The following is an 18,793-nucleotide window of genomic DNA, read 5'->3' as shown; positions in this document are numbered from 1 at the left end:
CAGGACTTACTGTTATTTTTTTTTTAGTTTAGTGCTCATTTAAACACTGTGTGGAGACTATCCTATACAAATAGACTTGGCACAGCTTCATGCTTGTTTGCTCTAGAGATACAAATATTTGGGGAAACTTTGCTTAGCAAATACACGAGTAAATCCACCTTTTTCAGCTGTAAAAATGTTTGTGTCAGAAGGACCTTGAAATATTTGGGAGCTCTGTATTTGGAGGGAAGGAGTTGAATCTTGAGAAGAATTGTTTGCAAAAAAGGTATTTTCTGAATTGCAGTGCAGCTTGGCAGCACAATGATTTTCTTTTCTGCGTCTTCGTGCTCACAGCTTTACCCGCTGAAGTTCATCTTACTTCAAAGCTTATTGGTATGTCCACGAAAAGGCTGGGAACAGCCTGGCTTTGTTTTCCCATGAGCTGTGGGAGAATGAGCTGGGGGAAAATAGATTACTCTTCAACCAGCGAGTCTGGGGGAGGATATGCTCATGTTAGGCAATGTGGTTTAAATTTGAAGGACATTACTATCTGGTCACTCGGTTAATGAAGCGGTGAATAATTTGTGTACTTTATGTTCCTGGGAGATTGAAATGCCCTTAAAAAGCCAATCTGCCCAAGTACCCTGTTTTTCTACAGTATAAATTAAAATAAAAAGTAACCAGACCTGGTTGGGTGACCAACTCGGTAATACTTGAGAAAATGAAGCAGTATCTGATCTGTGTAGTGGCCTTTGTGTGGGTAAAAAATACTTTGATGTGTACAAATTTTCAGCTGCACTCTCTCGAACTTTGGTGTTTTGTAGGGTTTTTTGTTTTTCTTCCTGCTCATACTTACTTACCTTCAGTACTTAGGGGGTCTAGACGAAGACTGGGAGGAGAAAGGAAATAGCACTCTTGCAGCTGAAGTGAGAGGTAGGAGGCTAAGCATGAATGCTTAGTCCTAAAACTCCCTGAAGGTCTTTCCCCAGGTCTCATCCAAAGTAAGCTCTGCTTACTCTAGTGGTATTTTACCAGAGTAATACTGCATTTTGAAGTACAGGGAAAGCTGCTCCCTTATCCTCAGCAAAATCAGCTATTCCAGGAAAATCCTCCCCCCTAAGTTGCCCTATCAACTTTGTCCGGAATTGTACCTCTTCCCCACCACTGTCACCGTTTCAGAAATCAGCAGCACAGATCTGGATTTCTTTAGACACTTGTTAAAAGAAATGTACATTGCTGTTTTTTTAATCAACTGAAAATTAACTTTCTTTACTGCTATCCTTAGCTTTGCAAAAAGTAATTGAGATAAAAAGTTGAAATAATTTCTAGCAGAAGGATCCCAGCGTGATCTGGGAGTGATTATGTGATTGTTGGTATTGATTTAAGGGTCTCTGCTTGTCATCTGTGTGAAATCTGGCGTATCCTATCATGGGCTGATAGCTTTTTTTACAGCAGCACTTTTCTTTGCATCGACTTGTATAAGGAGACCTGAAATTAAACTATACTGTGTGTACTTGAGCATTTTTTCTTGTGTTAAGAACATTCAGCAAGTATCTGAGTTAGCATGCTGGTAGTGGAAATGTTGAATGAGCTTAAAAATTGCTTTTTTTTTCTGACTTTAAAGGAAATAAAATATATATTTAATAAAAGGGCTTTTTCAGATAAAATAAATTTTTATATTCATGCAAATAATTTACAGCAAAATATAGGGTCATCAGACCTTGGTGGAAGGAAACCTGACAGCGTGTGCAATTTGTCCATGCATTTGAAGTACTTGAAGTATTCTTTTTTTGGGATTGGGAACTGGTGATGAAACCACTTACTAAAACTGCCCTCCAAGTCTCTGGAGGAGTGAGGCATCCAAGAAGGTTGTCACTGTCCATTTGCTCATCCAAAGGGAGGCTGTTACATCTGATACGGCTCCATTAGCTTTGTATCTTAAAACTTTTTTCTGACAGTGTCATGAGAGGCTCATGGAATTTTTTGCAATGACTCAGAAGGCATGGCTGTTAATTTCCTCTTTGCAAACAAGAGGCAGTTGTGTTTCTCTTGCTGGAATGCATTGTCCTATGGAAGTAAAACTCACCTAAGAATTTGGTCTGTGCCCTGTCATGTCCCACATAGTTTCTGAACCCTTTGCTCTTCTTCTGCTTGGATGGGTGGAAGGAGGAAGCTCTCAACAATAATGACAGTTCTTGTTAGTGTCATGGAAAAGGTCGACCAAATAGGAAGCCCTGTTTCAAACATACATCTCACCTGTTGTGGTTTTTAGCTTCCGCAGTCAGGTGTGACTCTGAAGATATCCCCGTCAAGGAGTTCAGAAGATGCAAGTCTTCCCTTCTAAAACTCAACCAAGAGGCTTGCATATGGGAAGCCATGTGTTATTTATTCCTCTGCTCACAGGGCTCCTTCTGTCGCCCCCTTCTTGTTTTAGCAATGTCAGGAATTGTCTGGGATTCTGGGTGAAGTGGCTTTAAATGCCGCACTTCACCCAAGCAGATCTCAACAGACGTTGTCTTTCTGCCTGTCTCGTGTTCATCTGCTGCTCTACGGTAGCAAAACATCTTGTGTTTAAGACCAATGTTGAAGTCCTTGGTAAGCTTTTACTCTTTAGCAAGTCTTATTTTCAAACTAAAACCACTACAGAGCAAGGCTTTTCACTTTTAATTTCGTGTGAACTTCTATAAGGAGAAGTTTGAGTGGGTTTGAAAGTAGAAAGCAGTGTTGATGTTGCATGTGTTTCTCATGAATAAAGATCCTTCCCCACTGCTGCAATGCATTTGCAGTGTTTCCTTAACCTGGACAGATACTGGGTTTGACTTATTTTCTCGTTGCCAGAGGCTCATGCGACTGCTGAATCTCCTTTGGGAGAGTGTTTTGTTTCTAAATTGTACGTTTTTGAAGTGGAGACGTGGCATGATATGCGTTGTGCCAGAAGAAGATGGCTGCTGTCACTATGCCTGATGTGTGCTGCTGTTGAGGGTTTAAAATTAGGGGGTTTTTTGCCTATGACTAGCCTATTAATTTCTTTAAGGGTAAGGATTAATCTTCATTTCATGTCAGAAGTTTACTGGGAAATGATAGACTTCTAAAAATAATTATGTGATCAGGCCATCAAGGAAGCAAGCCTCTAGAATATGTACCATTTGGTGTCTTTTGGGGTTTTCTCCCTTTCTGTTGCACTGAGTTATACACATCTTTCTTGAAGTGATAAATGTATTGATTGCTTTAGCTGGATCCTTGTTTTGGGAAGGAGTGATGACAGTTTTTAAGAGGGCAGAGGTAAGAAGCATGTCTTCCTGGACAGGGTGGAGCAGAGTTCGAGGGCTTTATAAAGTTTTGATGAAGGTCGGCTGCATACCTCCTGTGGAAAATGAAATCTTAGCTAGGCTCTCTGGGTCTCTGAAATGATTCTATTTTCCAAGCAAGGTAGCTTTGGTTTTCCTTGAGCTGTCCATGCTTTGTCCAAATTTTGATCTTTTACAGATACCTTGACATATTGGTAACGGTCATATCTGTGAAGAACAACTCTTGGGGTTGTGTGGTGGAGGCTTCCCTTGACCTCTGAATGAGGTACCTATCTAGGCAACAGAGACGTGGGGATGCTATGGGGTCTTGAAAGTCTGAGCTTCTGGAGAAGCCAAGCCCTTGTTGCTGTAACTCAGTGGTAGATTGCAGAGCATGATGTGCTTCAGCTCTCTTGGGGTGTCTGTAGATTGAAGGAGCCATAGGTAGGTTGGTTTGGGTTTGGCCTATCACTAAACGTAAGGATTTAATGAAAACAAAGGCTTCAGAGTACTGTATTGTTTGAGACTTTACTTCACAAAGGCAGCAGCTTTACAGATGGGTTTAAGTGGCTCTTTCTTCTGTATTCCCCCCAAAAATACTGTCAAAAGGGTCAGTATACATACTGAAGACCCTGAAAGCAGAGGGAGGAAGAAATATCTTGATCCCTACTTCATGGTCAACAAATTACTTAAAGTTTTAATGTGTGGTGGTTTACGTTACTAATCGAGTTATGAGAGTTATCTTCTAACTTCAAAAAAGTCTTTTTCATCAACTAGGTATTCAACATTTTTAAAGGAATGTCACTGCCTTAGCAACACTAATCAGAAAATGAATTTTTAGTAGTGTCTCTCCTGAGAAAAATACCTTCTGGTAGAGTTCATCTAGGTTTCACAGTGGTGTAGCATGCCTGAAGAAAATCTCATCGTTTGGCATTCAGTGCAAATGATGAAACTAATTTTCTATGCAATCACCCTCTTTCAGGCAGTGCTGTTACCTAAGGAAATCTTATGCTGCTGAAGAACCTGTGTACCATGGGGGAGGACGTGGTGTGATCTAACAAGTAATAGCGTTTGCCTCTCAACATGGAGCTTGGGGTCGGGAGGTTTGTCTTCTGATCTGCAAGATATTTCTTAGATGCTTTCTAGAAGGCTGCTCGCAGGGGTCCTCTTCTGCGGTAACCTCACTGGAAATGTCCTCTGCAACAATCGAGCGGCTGATGAACCTAATTCTTGTGGAGTGAGTGGGTTTTCTGTTCCGTTGTCTGGGCTTTGCTCTGTAAGTGTTTCTGCAGCTGTTCCTAATCCACACTTTTTGTACATAAATGCAGGTCTGAGTTCTTGAGCACCATGACCTCTGACCATCTGGGAATAAAATGTATTTCTTTGTGTAATTTTTTCCCTGTTCCACCAGACTACTCGGGCAGTTCTTCACAACATAGCTGCCTCACTGCTCTACTGCTAACAAGGTGAATTAATTGCACAACCAGAATTATGAAGGTTCAGTTGCATTCCTGCCACTGGGAACCGGGCATTGTATGGCCTGTGTTTCAAGTCCAGTAGATGAGCTCAACAAATTGGAAGTCCCTGTGGAAGGTCTTTTAAACAGTTAACATTTATTTTTCTTTTGTTTCTGCTGGGGCTGCTGTAGGAAAATATGCTTTGTAGGAAACTCGTTCAGTGTTATAGTGTCTCAGTGGTATCCCAGGTGGTGTTCGGTCCCACTTCAGCGGCTATGTCGGTAGCTTCTTTTAAGTCCTTCCTTTACAAAGGAGCAGCAAAGTAATGCTGTCGCACTCTGGAAATCTCCCTCTTACACAAAACGGTAAGGGAAGACTGTGCACGTATCTATTTTTCTTTCTTTTTCAGAGTTTTCTCTATTCCTGGATGGGCAGCCTTCAGCTTGGGTGGAAGGAGTTTTGATCTACAGATAACTTTCCAAATCTAGGTTTGGTGTGGATACGTTGAAGTGTTCTGGAGCCTGATGCAAAGCAGGCTCCAAAGGCTCTGTTCTAGTCTGTCTGCGAACTAAACCAAGGGCTTCAAATTTTGCAGCTGGAAGTATTGAGAAGCCTGGAGTTAGCATTCTCTTTGAAGGGTCAGCAGAGAGTATCCAGTTTCATTTTCTTTGTTCGTGGTATTCCATACTAATCTTACGGAGTCACTTCTGTGGGAAACCGGTTATGCTAAGCTGTGCTACCTTCTTGAGTATGCGTGTTTTTCTGCTAAACTCTCTTCCCTTAGAAATAGTCACTGCATTTAGTAGTTCCTTGTCCTTCCTGTGTCTCCAGACAGAATGTGTGGATGAAGATGAACTTGCACGATTGTGTGTTTAATACACCTTTGCAACTTCCACGAGCGTTTGCAGTTTGTGCGGTTTATTCTCCAGTGGCAGAGTTGAAGGCACATACTAGCTGTTACTTGTGAGTCGAGAACTGGAGTGCAATTCCCTCTCTGCTTCAAGAAAAATTTGGAAGAGCTTTGCTTCTGACTTTCCAAAACATATTTGAAACATAACTCAGTGGCAAGCTTTGTTTTGGAAATGGCCTCGCTCCAGCAATGGTTTTGTCGAGTCTGTTTATCCCAATTCCTTCCCTGGCTTAATAGGCTGAGAAAGTAAAACTGTTGTGTGGGTGGGTGGTTGAAAATGGTCCGTATGGATATTGCTGTAATTTGTGTTTCATAAATAATGGTAGCTTGTGCATAAGCCTGTAATTGACTGAAAATGCATTAAAAGATAGCATGAAGACATGTAAACTGCTACTTAAAATCCATGGCGGGAGTCTGTTGGGAGGACGGGGAGATTTCTCGGTGAGAGACGGGGAGGCAGGAGGCGTGCAAACTCTGTGCAGTATTAAATAGCGTGATTCAAATATGCTAAAAGTTTCCTTAAATGTTTATTGAAGAATGCAAAAATCCTTAAATACCGGAGAAAAGAAAGCTGTCTTGTCTGCATCGGGGCCAGGTGATGGATGCTAATACCAACAGCATTATTTCCAAATAGCTGCTGTGTTAATTATGGCCTGTCTGAAAAAAATCTGTGGCTGGTGAGTGGGAGGTGGAAGGGCAGGGGTGGGAGGGAGATTAAACCATCAAAATTCCAGGGAATTCAGTGTTTTGTGTAAGGAACACTTCTGGCCTCTCCATGGCTGTACAGCCAGCAGTGGGGGAGCTAGCTAGTCTGGAAGGTCGTCTTGCTCCTAGAGCTGCTGAACTTGCTGCTGCTCGGAGCGCTCGTATATAGTTGTATCACTTAATTTGTTCTTAATTAGGCTCAACAATGCGAGCTGTGTGTTTTTGATATCTAATTCAGATAGGAGCAAAGCCAGGTGTTAGAGCTGTTGCGGGCTATGAGCACATGTGGAGGAGGAGGGGGGCGAGTCGGGAAAGCGCTGCCTTTCAACAGGCAGGGGAAAAGGCTTCAAAATGTTATTAAATAGAAAATAGTGGCTGCTTATTATGAGTGACTGAGCTGTTGAACTGGGTTGAGAGGCAGCGCTCCGGTGGGAGCTGCTGTACCTGCCCTCCAGGAGTGCTGGGCTGGAGCAGGGGGTGTATGACATCTCACCTGCGCGTGCTGACACTGGCCAAAATAACTTCCATGCTGTCCTTGGCCGGGATGTTTTTGACTCTGGTTATTTGGGTTTGCTGAACTTCTTAAACTGAAGCCTTCTCTATGCTTTGACTTTAGGTGTGCTAGTTGAAAGCCTGCAAGGGAAGGGCATCAAGCTGCTGGAGGGTGAGGCTCCTGGGAGGGCATGCAGGAGGAAAACAGACCTCAGGAAAGCCTGTTAACATTCCTGCACTATCCCATTTGCAAAATGCCTTTTATTTGAATTTTTTTCTTTTTTTGGTCACAAGTCAGTAAAACCTAGTTGTCCTTTAAATAAATGGTTTGGTAATTCTCAGCAGATTATCCGATATTTAAATTTGTTCACAAGGTTCTCCACTACAATCCAATAAACTTTTCTTATTACAAGAAGTCATGTGTTTGCCAGTTGGCCAAGTATCATATTTAAAGAAGCTGCAACTTCATTTTTGTTTAGCTATTTAAACTTTTGCTTTGGAGTTTGAAAATAATTTTTAGTCTTTTCCAGTCATTCTTCCATCCCCACATCTTCACCTCTGAAAAGGTACAGTTGGAGCTGAACATCAGGAATATTCCTTCCCACACCTCCTACTCTCAAATTGAAATATCTGAGGGGAAATTAAAGTGACAAAACAAAGAGCAAATACCATTATGTTTTAAATTGAATGCTATGAGAATGACTTGAAGGTGGGTAAGATTTGTTGCGATTCCTTTGGAGGTGCTTTCTTACTCAAGAAACGTTCATAAGAGACGTCTTGCCGTGTTGCCAAGGGTGAGAAGTATCGTATCGTACAATTCAATTGAAAGCTCTTTGGTGAATCTCCTCTGGCCACCAGAGGACTGGTGCTGTGGTGGTTGCTTGCTTTGGTTACTACTGGATGATAGCTCTATCTTCAATATGAGGAAAACCCGTGGGAAAACTGAATCTTGCTGGGGCACCAAAGTCCCGCAGTGAGTTGGAATGGATGGAAATTGCCACGTTTAAAGGACGTTTATTACTGAAGTCACTGTTGGTGGTGGTGTTACGGACTACCGGTAATGAAATGCATGGCAGTTACCAAGAAAACATCATTCTCCTGCTGGGAATAAAGGGCAAAAGACAGCTCTCTTCTCTTTTTTTTTTTTTTTTTTTGTCTTCTCTGGATAAGGACACTTTTTGGAGCAATAAATATATTATTTTCTTTTTCTTGGGGGGAGGAAGGGGAGGAATCCCCCACTTCTCTGTGCTCCCTCGGTTGGGGCAGTGACTCAGTTTCACCCATACCTGTTGTGTACAGGACACAGAGCAGCTTCTGGATGTTTGACACAAGCAGATGAACTTTCCAAGGATCCCAACCCAGCGTAATGCAGATCCCGCTTGCCTTGGTGCCGGCAGTGGTGGCAGGAGGTAGCTTTGCAATCCGGATATGTGAATGAAATGGAGCCCTCCCCAAAATGGCCCATGGCGTCCTTGATCATCTGTGATATGGCTGTGCTTGCCAAGTGTAAAGTGCCTTTTTAAAATGAGCTTTTATCGTTTGTGCTGAAAAAGGACTTTGAGGCTTCCTGTGCAGATAGGACTTTTGTGTGGTACATGGGATCTTTCCAGTCCCTAGTGAATAAACACAGCTGGCTGTTTTGGGAAACAGACTTAACATCTTTGCATCAAAGCTGTACAAATAAGGCAGCAAGCTGTACTGAATTATTAGACAATGTTTTCTGACTTTTACACTGACTTAGGAGCGATCAAATGAAAAAATGCATTTTTTTTTTTTTAATGAGGCTGCCTTCAGCCCATGAAGGGGAAAATAGTTTCCCCTCCTCCCCCCTTTGGAAATGACTAGAACAAGCAGCCTCGATGACTTATCAATGTTGGATTATCATGCAATAATTTACTGGGCAGCCTTTTGCTGTCCGGAGCCGCCCACACACACAAGTCAATGGTGCCTTTGTTCGGGAGCACTGGAAGAATGCATGATCTAATGGGGTGGTGGGAGTTCGCCTTCGTTCCAGCACTCTCAAAGCTGTGCTCATTCCCCCAGTGTCCCAGACCCGTTTCCTTCCTCTGTCCCCGTCTTAGTACGGGTGCCCAGAAAAAGCAACCTGTGTTTCTGTCTCCGTTGGGCTTGCTTAAAATCCAGGCACCCATCTCTGGTGGAGCTCTGAATGCCAAAATTTTGGGTTTGGTAGAGCGTGGTTTATGAGATTGCATTAAAATCCTTCAGATGTTTCTTGTTCATGACGTACGTGCCTGAATTTCTAGACTCTTTAGGTGAGGACAAGCAAATAAACCTAAGGTTTATTATTACCAGCTTGTGTTCCCATAAGGGCCACCACTCTGCATTTGAGAGCTGTCATCTGTGCTCCTGTGTAGAGTTATTTCCCCAGTGAAGATCATCAGAAAATTAAAAACCTGCATTTTCTTTTTTCAGACCCTGTATGTTTCATTTGCTTGTGCAATACCAGTGCTCTCATCTTCCTCCTCCTCCTCCACAAATTTTCCCAGAGAAGCTAGGGTGTAGTTGTAATGGACTTTTGCTCTAGAACTATAATAACTTCTTGCTTTCTGTCATAAGTTTGGCTTTTTCATGTGCATGTGATGCAAGCGACATAACTTACCGCTTATGTGTTTTGCAGGTGTTGGACTGTTGTTGTTTAATAAAACTTTTTCTATTCCAAAAGAGCAAGTTGCTCAGGATGTTTCTCACTCTCTTCCCCTCCTTATAAACACTGTCCTGGTCTTGTTGTCCATCTGCATGCTGGAAAACCCTGCCCTACTCTGCAGGATGGGATAACTCATTCTCCTTAAATATTCCCTCCTCATCTGCAGCCCCTGTGCTCCAGGAGGGAAGCCTCCAGGAGTATTTCTGGGGGGAGGCTGAACAAAATACTGCAGTAGCTGAGAACTTGGAGTGGTTGGTTGACTCAAGAAGCAGCGATCAGTCTTGAACAAGATCTTGCTGGCCTCTGTCTACTGCCATCGAAGTTTCCATCCCTTGCAGTTCACTGCTCGTGTGATGTTCCAGTATCTGTGCTACTCTTTGCACGTCGTGGTAGCGTAAGAGCGGAAGATGCTGTCTCCTGCTATGACTGGTAGCTCTTTATTTGTCAGAGAGGAGCAGATGAGCATTTATGCCTTGAAGCAGCAGAGTAAGTCTGTCTGCTCATAGCTGGTCCAGCATTCTGCTTGGTGGTGGGGAAGAGTTGAAGGTGCAAGAAGGGCAGTGTTGAGGTAGGAGTAAGGACAAGATGGGCGAATGACCTGGGGCACGTTCCAGTCTAGTGAACTGGGAAAGCTGGCCTTTTTTCCTGGGAATGATGGGGAAACAGGTCAGATAAGAGCAAAAAGAAATGCCAACGGTAGTTGCTTGCTCTCTGTCTTGTCACTGCAAAATGGAAATGAAATCCAATAAAAAAGTGATAAATACGCTGGTATTTTTTACTGTTTTGTTTTCAATTGTTTTAACCTTTACTTAGAAATAGGTTGTCAGCAGGTACCTGTGTGAAAAAAGCTGCCTTGAAACAGGAGCCAACCAAAAGAGAAACAGAGCAAAGTTTAACCATTTCATTACCGCTCAGTGAATTTTGCTGAGAACGAATCTGCAAAGGCTTGGTTCTTTGCCCAATACAATCTTCTTGGGTGGATTGTTTTTTTTTCCCTGGGCAGCAAAACTCGGTGGCTGTATTTTAAAGCTCACTGCTGGGAGGGTGCACCAAGGGATCGCAGAGAGTGCGGAAGAGGTAGCGTGGTTTCTTCCCGTGTGCAGGGGATGCGGGTGGACCGATAATGAAGGAGGCGAGTGTCGTCTGGGCTTATCTCATCCAGGCATCTGCTCACAATTCAGTGCTTGTAGTCCTCGTGCCAGCTGGCGGGACGTTTTCCTGATGTAAATTATCCATCCGTTTGAGGGGTCTGAATACAAGGAGGCCTTTTGTGTGTAGGGACGAATTCCTAACTTGGGGGGAAAAGGGAGGAGTTTCTAAAGATCTAAATAGCATTTGCTTACATTTTTCCAGTCTATCTTTATGCTTTTCAGCATGGCGCGTATCCTGGTGGACCTTGGGATACAGAATTGGGTGATAACCCTGCTGAGGAAGGGCTTTAATTGCTGATGATGTCTGGCAGCTATGCTCAGCCCAAAGTGAGCAGGTTGTTGGGGGAAGCGTCCCCCACATTGAACAACACTGAACATTTCCAATGCCACTGCTGCCACCTCTGCAGGCACCCAGACTTGCTCGCTTGTTTGAATCTATAATTGCAATACTGTCTTAAAGGCTTATAGGTGTGCTTGCTTACTTTCGAGAATGATATTAATGGGGTTTTTTACATCAACCTTAATTATCGAAAGGGGCTTGTTACTGTGTCACCTTGTCTCTGGCTGGTGAACAGCTTCATGCCTCAGAAAAAGATACAGTTTTAAAATGTGGGGCTCATGATTTTGAGCTCTGGATGCTTTAAAGGCATGTCATTTTGCACTGGTCACTACTCACAGTTGTCTTTCTCCTAACAAACTTCTATAACAAACATCTGGAGTTCTTCCTGCAAAATAGATCTGCCACTTCTCAGTATACAGAGGGAAATATCTGATACTTGACATTATCAGACACTTCTAAGCCAAACTGAGACCAAAGTAATTACCAGCTTCTAGGAACAGGAGAACAATGACTTTCTGTCTTCCAAATGAAACATTTAAAACTGCCTTTCACCTGGTTCTTGCTGTTGCCATTTCTCAGTGTGATAGCAATATATATTTATTTAGCCCTGCAAAACTTGAAAGCCGCCTACGTGGCTTATCTTTGCTAGAAAAAAGACTCTGCAACCTTGAAGAGCCCTGCTAGTTGCCAGGCTTCTAAGCGCAGCTTTTACGTTCAGTATGAACAGGGGGGAAATGTATTTCAACACTGTGTCAGCTGGTCTTGGGTAAACTCTATTGTTCCACCAGTATTTACCCACAGCGAGCTGATACGGTGCTAGCGCACAGCGGCTCTGTGTGCATTAACAGCATTCCTCTTTAATGCCATTAACAGGATTTCTCAAGCAGTTACGCTGCCAGCTGAAATAAATGTCTTTTCACCTGGGTTGCTCAGTCAGGAGGGCTTTGAATGCGTTTTCTTTGGCCCAGGGTGTAAAACTGAAGGTGAAAAAGGGAGGGTCCTTTCCATTTAGAAGAAGGGATTTCTGTGGAAAATGCTTCCGCGCTGCCCAGAGCGCAGTTTGCACGTGTTGTGCCTTTAGCTGAGCTGGCATTTTTGCAGGGAACTGTAGGAGACCTTGTTGGGGAGCAGGGACCATAATCCAGTTATAGTGGAGAGGAAAAAAATTAGATCTTTTTCGGGACGTGCGGGCTGTGACCTGGCCTTTCTGCTAGAGCAGAACGTTGTGTGTTTGTGGAGTGAGAGCACACGCCCGGCCCCCTCTTCATTCCCAGGATTCTTTCAAAGCATTTCCTCCCCAAGATCATAGAGATGAAGCCTGAATGCAGGGTTTTTGCTTCACGCTGGAGGAATGCAGTACTAGGAGAAGAAAACTAACCCAAGCCAAAGTAGCAGGGTATTCCTGACAATTCAGTTGACAAAATTTAATTGAATGATTTTCATGATGTTGGCTCTGACTTTTTTTTTCCTGCTCTTGCCTGATATCTTCACTATTTTTCCCTGGTGATGAAAATTGCCCGAAGAAATCTCACCAGGGCAGTGACTTTCAGCCTCATATTTTGTTTTACTTCAGTGTGTGAGCTCAAAGAAAGCTTTCTCGTGAAGGTGATGATGGCAGTTTTATTAGTGAGAAAACCATGACAGTAGGTCTGGTTTTAGTTGCTGCCCATCCAAGGTGTTGGTGAAGTTCTCGGTCTGGCAAGTTGCAGGTCAACACGTATACTAGGGTTTTCCTGCATAAGAATGAGGAGGCGTTTGCTTCTGGAAAAGATGGGGAGTATATCCTAGGTTTGGTTACCATGGACCTGAAGAAGATATTTGTGCATGTCTGGCCTATTGGCTTGTCTTGTGTGCTCACCTTGAGTTTCTGTGTGTGTATCTCGTCACCTCTGGAGCACACTTTGCCTTCAGTGAGGAGCTCTCTTCTTGAGAAGAGACCACGTAGCAGGAGAAATGGGAAACCTGGGAGGGACTGACTTGTATAGCTGATGTCTGCTTCTTGCTGTGCATTGAGATTCATATGAAAAATACTTCCAAGTAAATGGAAACAGAATTAATCATCTCTTCTATGGGGCAGCGAGGGGGGAGGGTAAGCCTAAGCTGCATTACAGTGTGAAGTGTTGATCCTTTGGAGTTTCTAGCCCTTGTGGAAGCAGTTTGGCGTTAATAGTGTGATTGCTTCTCACTTGTCTTCTGTGTGTAAGATGATTGCGGTAAGTAACTTGACCCCAAACCAAAAGCTGAGCTAGTACTGACTAAGAGCTGCAGATTGTGAATGTCTGGCTTCCAGTCTTGTGCTTAAGTCATCCAGAACCTCATACATGATATAAACAGTAAAAGGTATTTCGTGGGAAGTATTGGGGGGTTTGTATCTGTACAACGCCCAGCTGTCTTGCATGTCATGCACAGATAGTAGTTTTAGTAGGTTGGGATATCGGCAGATTTCTTTGGCTTTAAATATGAGATTGGTCTTTTTTTTATCCTTGGGACATGTAGGTGTAAGTTTTACAGGTGCTGTATGTCTTGATTTTTACTTTATTTTTTTCTGGTATGTTGAATTCTGGACCCTTTACCATGCTTCTCCTGCTACTTTGGTGTTTCCAGCAGCCCGAAAGGACAAAGGTTCCTCTCTCTCACCGGCCCGGCTCAGGGCGTGACGTGCCTAACACAGGCTGGTCCCGGTGTAAGCGGTGGGTGGCCCGCGAGCGAGAGCCGTGTTTGTGACCTGATTCACTGCAGTCAGGTTTTGCGTGTGTGCTTTGAGAGGCACACTCTTCTTGTTGCCTGGTGCCGTCTGGTCTGCTTTAACTTGTGAAGAGAGCCACTCTTCAGCAGGTGCAAAGCCTCGCGTTAAAATTTAACATGGTGGAGTTAATTCATTTTACAAGTTGAGGTTAAATCCGCGTGACTTCTCCGGGCGGAAAAAACCTGTTTCTCAATCAGTTAAAACTCTTCTAGTAGCTTTTTTTGGTCAGCGAAGGGACCAGTGACGGCTGCAACCTCTGCTTAGAGCAGTGTTTTTCTTGGAGGTGGTGGGAGCGTAAAAGAGCGTGGCAGGGACTAAACGCCCGAGGTTTTGTTCCAGACAAACCTCACGTTGTTTTAGCAAGTTCTCTACGTGCTCCAGGGTGTCCTGATCGTACGCAGTCTGCTCGACGAGGTAGAGCAAGAACAGCCGGCGTGCAGCTGTACGCCTCCTCCTGAGAACATGCCCCTCGGCTGGCGGGGATGGCGGAGGAAGGTGGCTGAATTGTGCTGTGGTCCTTTTCCCCTAACGGGCTTTCTCAGGGGTGTAAACCATCCCCCCAAGGGATTCATGTGCATGGGGGTAGATGCTCAAGTCACTGGAGAAGAATCCATGAGGGAGGATGGTCTGCTGATTGCTGCAAACCTGTTAGGAGATGAATAGAGGACAGGGAGATGGGTTTGCATTTATCCTCCTAGGAGAGGGAGAACATGGCTAGCTTGTAAGTCATTGCACTTTGATCTGAAAAGTGTCTTGGCAACTTTAATCATATGGTCTGGGAAACTTAAACCTTGTTTTGTCTTTTCCAGGGAATGAGTAGAAGAGGGTGTACTCAGTAGGTCACTGCTGGAGGAAAGGCTTCATGAGTAGTAGAAGGAGTTTGGGATATTGTCTATTTAGGGAGGAAGCAGAGGTACAAAACAGTATGGCTCTTACCTCTCTGGTTAATACTGTTTCTCTCATACATATATTTGGAAGAAATATTATCCAATGGCATGGTTAACTTGGCCCTGGACTTAAATACACACAAACTGTTTGTGGCTCTGATATAATATATCATCTGTTGGGGTATCACCGTTGGTGATGTCTGCAGAAGAGAATTGCAGGTTGTGAGGTGCGTATTTGGTTGCACAGAAGTCTGTAGGTCTGTTTGTTTGGCTACTCAGCCTGCCCTCGACTTCTTCTGCCTTCAGTTCCTTCACCTTGTCTTTGCCAGGAGATGCAATAGGACTGCAGGAGATACTTACGGTGCTACTGGATGCTGCTCATCCTACTGGATGGTGTTAGCGATGTTTCTTCTAAAGGGAGAACTGCAGTGCAGCTCTTGCCATTCTTTCTGGTTTGTTTGAGTCTTTCTCATGTCTGTCTTCTTTCACCCTCAGGAAAGGCCTTTGACATCACGTACGTGCGTCTGAAGTTTCACACCAGTCGGCCGGAGAGCTTTGCAATCTACAAACGCACCAGGGAAGATGGCCCGTGGGTGCCCTACCAGTATTACAGTGGCTCCTGTGAGAGCACGTATCACAAAGTCAATCGTGGCTTTATTCGGACTGGGGAGGATGAGCAGCAGGCGCTCTGCACAGATGAGTTCAGTGACATCTCCCCTCTCACTGGGGGCAACGTGGCCTTCTCAACGCTGGAGGGGCGTCCCAGTGCCTATAACTTTGACAACAGCCCTGTGCTACAGGTATGTGAGCAGGACGAAGTCAATTGGGTGGTCTGAGTTGAGTCTGTTTAGCTGTTGTGGATGGTGGCTTTGTGCCGACTGTGGGCTGCACTACAGCCCATAGTCATGCTGAAAGGCCCTTGCACAGGTACGTTAGGATGGACAATCCAAAGAGACGCTTTTGAAGGAAGAGTTGAACTCTTGACTCTATTGTTAGTAAGTTTATGGTACAAAAAGCAAAATCAGTGGCATTAAGGATGATTTGTCATTAGGCATCATGGAAGTCTTTAGAGGATGGATGCAAATCTCTGCCTGCTTAGAAAGCAGCAGTGGGCATTTTGCTGTTGTTTTGGATATAAGGGCAGAGGAAGGGAAAGCCTAAGTCAAATGAATATTTGAGGCATCTGCATTTATATTCCAAGCACAAAAATTCAAGAAATGTGAGATTCTTCTAAACAAATAAAGGGTTTTTGGAAACCCTAACCTCTGCTTTTACATGTGTGTTGGGGCAGGGGAGCTTGATTTTATCCACAGTATTTGGTTTCTCTTACAAGCGGCTTGGGGAGGGGGTTCGGTTGGGATTTTTTTTGTTGTTACCATTCACAACGTCAGTTGGGCAGTGGTCAGGAGCATACTGGGAGCACCAGTCTGTCCAGTTTACTTGCCACTTTCTGTATGCTGCTTGATGACTTCTCCAGTTTATATTGCAACAAGGAGCTAAAGCCATAGGGTTTGCCCCATCAGGGCTTGTCTCCTTCCTTTTGGAGCTGTAATGACCACTTCTTCCCTTTCCTCTTAGAGTAGCAGGAGCAGACTGAGACATGATCCCCAGCCAGCGGGCAGGAAGGCAGAATCTGGTGGGGCTTGCTTCTGCAAAGGAGAATAATTAATGGGAAAGGGAGAAGAACTCCTGAAATGGAAGAGAACCAGTTTGGCCACCTTGTTGTTGTAGCTAGCCCTTGCAGAGAACAGGGTCTAATCGTTAAAGCGAACAGAAAGATTTCAAGTTAGCGATATGGCGTATAATTTTCTGATAAACTTCTCTATGTAAGGAATAGAGACCTGACTATGAGTTTCCTAAAATACGTACAAATCTCTGGTGTGGCTTTTGGGAACTGAAGCAAACGTGCATTTTGTGCTCAGCATTTCCATGTGTTTATGCCAGTGTTTGGAATTCAGCAAATCTTATTGTACTGGCTAAGCAGCAATGCAGCTGTGGTGCAGTTGTACATACAAGGATGTTTTTCCTGTTTTTATGGTGTTGGAAGGAAAATGGCCTTGCAAAAGCTATAATAAAACTGAGGAGGTACTAACGACAGTTGCTGGCTGAAGGTGATGTGAAATTTGGGGACAGGCTACATTTGCTGGCTGTTGCTGGAGGAGGGTAGGGTACTGTGTTGAAGATGCTATGTAAATACTATGAAAAGCTCTTGCATTGTAAGTCAGATCTGCCTGTCTGTTTTTCTTCCTCAGCCTCCCCCAACCTCATTCATCTGTCTGTGTCTTTTCGTCTGATGGGGTATGTCCACAGACAGGTGTACCCTACACCTTTTCCTATGGGTGCTGTATAACTTTGCAGGGAAACTGCAGTTGGATAGATGCATACAATTAGCAAGCTCACGTAATTGCCTGCACTGCACTTTTTGCTGGAGAGGTTAGGTTACCCTCTGCTTCCCAGCTGAGAGCAGTCAACATGCAAAGTGGCATTGGAAGGGGTACCCAGAGAGGACCGGGGTCCGGAAAACACATTTGAACCAAGAGGAGGCGGTGTAAGCCTCTTGGGCAGCAATGTGTGAGCTTCCAAGGTGCAGAGGGGAAAATGACGATTTTTGAAATTATGATTGCTGAATGACTTTGTAAATACAACTGCTAATGAGGCAGCACTGGTATGCTCTTGAGGGGGATGTTTGATGTTTAATCTGATGGGATTTCTGTCTGCTCTAGGAATGGGTGACGGCTACAGATATTAGAGTGACCCTCAATCGTCTGAACACATTTGGAGATGAAGTTTTCAATGACCCAAAAGTTCTCAAGTCTTATTACTATGCGATTTCTGATTTTGCTGTGGGTGGTAGGTGAGTAGACAATAAACCTCTGTAGTTATTTAAAGCTTTTGGTCAGGATTACTAGAGTGCTTTAAAGATTTTGATTACACTTATATGGTACCATTAGGCTCCGGTCTTTATTGACTGTTCTAAACCAAAAATGCAGCGGAAAGAATCTTGCAAAGCTTGCAAATACTGTGTATAACCTCTTGCGGCTATAATTTCAGGGCAGACAGAGATCGATATTTCCCCCCCCCCCCCCCCCCCCCCCCTTGATTAGATCAAATGTTAAGTGATTGGGGAGGGCGGAAGGTGAAAAGAGTGACAAAAATGTAAAACAAAAGTAAAAAAAAAAACAACTTTTTTCTACCCTGCACTTCGTGTGGTTTTTAATGTGTTATTAATTATTTTCTGCCTGTATCTCTAGCCTAGAATAACAGTAAGTAGAAAATCTCAATGTGTCTGCTTCACGTATATTTTTGGGAGCTGTCTCCTATGAAGCTCTGAAGCGTTGTACAATACTGTGGTTGTCCGTTCCTTTTGCCAAAGTGTATTGCAGAATGCTTAAATCTTAAGTTGTTGACAATAAAATGTTCTCATAAACAGAGCTGAGACCAGTGCAGTGTTTTGGACTGTTTGCAGAGAGCAGTCCTGAGACCGGGATTTGACAACATGGGCATTTGCGTTGGCTGCACCACCAGTGCTGGTCCCTGGGCTTCTGTATTAGTCACCTTTGTGCTATTTAATTTCTTACTGATACAAGCACACGGCCAGCGTGTATGCCTTTTCCTGGACTTTCATGAGAGAGAACCTATGAAGAATATACTAACCTAGAGCCAACAAAATCTTTGCTTCTCCTATTCAGCTTATTCTGTTTTAGTGACAGACTGCAAAGGAGTTAGCTGACGTTCTTGCATTTCTAAATGCCTACCTTGAGCATGCTACACCTATTTGTTTCATAGAATGGGTTGTGTTGGAAGGGACCTTCAAAGATTATCCAGTCCACTGTCCTCCCTGCTGTGGGCAGGGACATCTTTCACTAGATCAGGTTGCTCAGAGCCCCGTCTAACCTGACCTTGAACACTTCCAGGGATGGGGCACCCACAACTTCTCTGGGCAACCTGTTCCAGTGTCCCACCATTCTCACTTTAAAACATTCCTTCCTTATGTCCAATCTAAACCTACCCTCTTTCCGTTTAAAATCATTGCCCCTTGTCCTGTTGCTATAGGCCCTGGTAAGAAGTCTTTCTCCATCTTTCTTGTAAACCCCTTTTAGATATTGAAAGACCTCAATAAGGTCTCCCTGGAGCCTCTTCTCCAGGCTGAACAACACCAGTTGTGTTCTCAATT

At 43.9% G+C, this 18,793-nt stretch overlaps 1 protein-coding gene across 1 annotated transcript in view; it reads left to right on the top strand.

The window, feature by feature from the left end:
- The window catches only part of LAMC1 (laminin subunit gamma 1), a 70,814-nt gene that overhangs the window by 29,586 nt on the left and 22,435 nt on the right, over positions 1 to 18,793 (top strand). Inside the window, exons 2-3 of the mRNA XM_059822109.1 lie at positions 15,115 to 15,419; positions 17,343 to 17,473. Of these exons, the coding sequence (XP_059678092.1) occupies positions 15,115 to 15,419; positions 17,343 to 17,473 (436 nt within the window). The remainder of the gene's footprint in view (positions 1 to 15,114; positions 15,420 to 17,342; positions 17,474 to 18,793) is intronic.

This window comes from Gavia stellata, chromosome 10 (genome assembly GCF_030936135.1).
Source record: "Gavia stellata isolate bGavSte3 chromosome 10, bGavSte3.hap2, whole genome shotgun sequence".
In the NCBI taxonomy this organism is placed as follows: domain Eukaryota; kingdom Metazoa; phylum Chordata; class Aves; order Gaviiformes; family Gaviidae; genus Gavia; species Gavia stellata.
This window is presented reverse-complemented; position numbering and strand designations above follow the sequence as displayed.